The following is a 2,443-nucleotide window of genomic DNA, read 5'->3' as shown; positions in this document are numbered from 1 at the left end:
GGTAGTTTTTTTAGTAAGAAGTTGTTTTATATCTGTTATTCCAACTGAAACTGCGTTCTACCATTGCCAAAACCAGTGACATTCCATTCATGCAGAGAACCTTAATTTAGAAAGTACCATCTGTGCACTATAAATGCTCAGCCCATGTCCCTTGTTCATCTTCAACCTCGCCGAACAAACAGAGCCGAGTCTCTGTTTGCATCATCGTTGTCTTTCTCTTCCGTCCATATTTTTCTTTCTTGTAGAAATCAGGAATCGATACAGGCCAGGGCAAGACAAAAAAAAAAAATGTTTCGTAAAGTAGTTGTTCCCGTTATTTCCCTCATTCTTGTTGTCGGTGTTGTCATTGGGGTGGTGGCTGTAGTGAATAACAGTAAGGGCTCCGATGGAGGCAAGAAAGAAGAGAGTTTGTCTCCAGAAATGAAGATAGCTACTCAGCTATGTCAACCATCAGAGTACAAGGAGGCTTGCACCGAGACCCTCAGCTCTGTGAACAGCACCGATCCTAAAGACTTTGTCAAGCAAGCTATATTGGCTGCCTCAGATGCCGTGAAAAAATCATTTAACTTTTCCGAGGATTTGGTCGTCAAGGCCAGCAAAGACAAGCGCGAGAAAATGGCCTTGGATGATTGCAAGGAGTTGTTGGACTACGCCGTCCAAGAACTTCAGGCATCAATGTCATTGGTGGGAGATAGCGATTTGCACACCACAAATGAACGAGTTGCAGAACTACAAAGTTGGTTGAGCTCCGTCTTTGCATATCAAGAAACTTGCGTCGATGGATTCAGTGATAACAGCACCATCAAGCCTACCATAGAACAAGGTTTTGTTGATGCTAGCCACCTCACAGATAACGTGTTGGCTATCATCTCTGGTTTGTCAGGCTTCCTCAAATCTGTTGGTCTCCAGTTTAACATTCCTTCTAACTCTCGTCGCCTTCTTGCCGAGGATGGATTTCCCACCTGGTTCTCTGGTGCTGATCGTAAGCTTCTGGCTGCACAAGGCAATGGTAAGGTTAAACCAAACGCGGTTGTGGCTCAGGATGGTAGTGGACAATTCAAGACCATCAGTGCTGCCATTGCTGCATATCCCAATAACCTCAAGGGACGATATATCATCTATGTTAAGGCTGGAATTTATCGTGAGTACGTTACTGTTGACAAGAAGAAGCCCAATGTGTTCATCTACGGTGATGGACCAAGGAAGACCATCGTCACAGGTAGCAAGAGCTTTGCCAAGGATGGATTGGGCACCTGGAAGACCGCTACTTTTGGTATGATAAATTTTCTTTTCTTTTTAATCTTGAACATAAATTATGCATTGTGGGTTCTTTCCATTGATTAATTTCTGCTGCTACTGCAGTGGCTGAAGCTGATGGGTTCATTGCCAAGTCAATGGGATTCCAAAATACTGCTGGTCCTGACGGGCACCAGGCTGTGGCACTTCGCGTAAGTTCTGATATGTCAGCATTCCTCAACTGCAGGATGGACGGGTATCAAGATACATTGCTGTACCAAGCTAAGCGTCAATTCTACCGCAATTGTGTTATTTCTGGCACCGTTGATTTCATCTTCGGTTATGGCGCTGCTGTGATCCAAAACTCGTTGATTGTTGTCCGGAGACCCAACGACAACCAGCAGAACTCTGTGACTGCAGATGGCAGGAAAGAGAAGCACGCCACCACCGGGTTGGTCATCCACAACTGCAGGATTGTCCCTGAGCAGAAGCTAGTCGCTGAAAGGTTCAAGATCCCAACATACTTGGGCAGGCCATGGAAGCCATTCTCCAGGACTGTTGTCATGGAATCAGAATTAGCAGATTTTATTCAGCCTGCAGGATGGATGCCATGGGCTGGAAGCATACATCTTGATACTTTGTACTATGCCGAGTATGCCAACAGAGGCGCTGGTGCAAATACCAACAAGAGGGTGAACTGGAAAACTTTCCATGTCATTAACAGGAACGAGGCTCTGCAATTCACTGCCGGCCAATTCCTTAAGGGCGCTTCTTGGATTAAAAATGCTGGAGTGCCTGTGTTGCTAGGCCTAAAACGTTGAGGAGATGCATGGTGTCTCGCCAAAAGGCTTGTAGGAGAGAGTCGAATTATATAAAGACAAGATCAACATGAAAAAATAATTGTATAATCTGAGCTTTGTATTATGAAATTGATTCGTTTCCATTTATACATATACTAACTATTATAGAGTTAGGATAGCATGCCAGCACTAGCTTCCGAGGACCTCTTCACAGTTTCATTAATTATTAATTAACTATAAACTCAAAGAAGACGCGGTTTTACTGTACCCTTCAAATTTAAATTGATTATTTTTATTTTTTATTTAATATTATATATTTTTTATTTGATTATTTCATAACCTAGATTAACCCAGATCTCAGGTTTAACAGATTAACCCAGTTGGTTCAGATTTTTTTAAAATTATTT

General features: G+C 42.9%; 1 protein-coding gene across 1 annotated transcript; it reads left to right on the top strand.

Annotated features, from left to right (window-relative positions):
- Nucleotides 1-288: 288 nt before the first annotated feature.
- Nucleotides 289-2,057, top strand: LOC105140840 (pectinesterase-like). The gene is made up of 2 exons (XM_011047840.1): nucleotides 289-1,273; nucleotides 1,363-2,057. Exons 1-2 carry the CDS (start codon nucleotides 289-291, stop codon nucleotides 2,055-2,057), a joined length of 1,680 nt encoding a protein of 559 aa, XP_011046142.1.
- Nucleotides 2,058-2,443: the final 386 nt, after the last annotated feature.

The sequence above is a fragment of the Populus euphratica genome, unplaced genomic scaffold (genome assembly GCF_000495115.2).
Source record: "Populus euphratica unplaced genomic scaffold, PopEup_1.0 scaffold168.1, whole genome shotgun sequence".
Taxonomy (NCBI): Eukaryota; Viridiplantae; Streptophyta; class Magnoliopsida; order Malpighiales; family Salicaceae; genus Populus; species Populus euphratica.
Note: the sequence above shows the minus strand (reverse complement) of the source record. Positions and strands in the feature narration are given on the sequence as shown.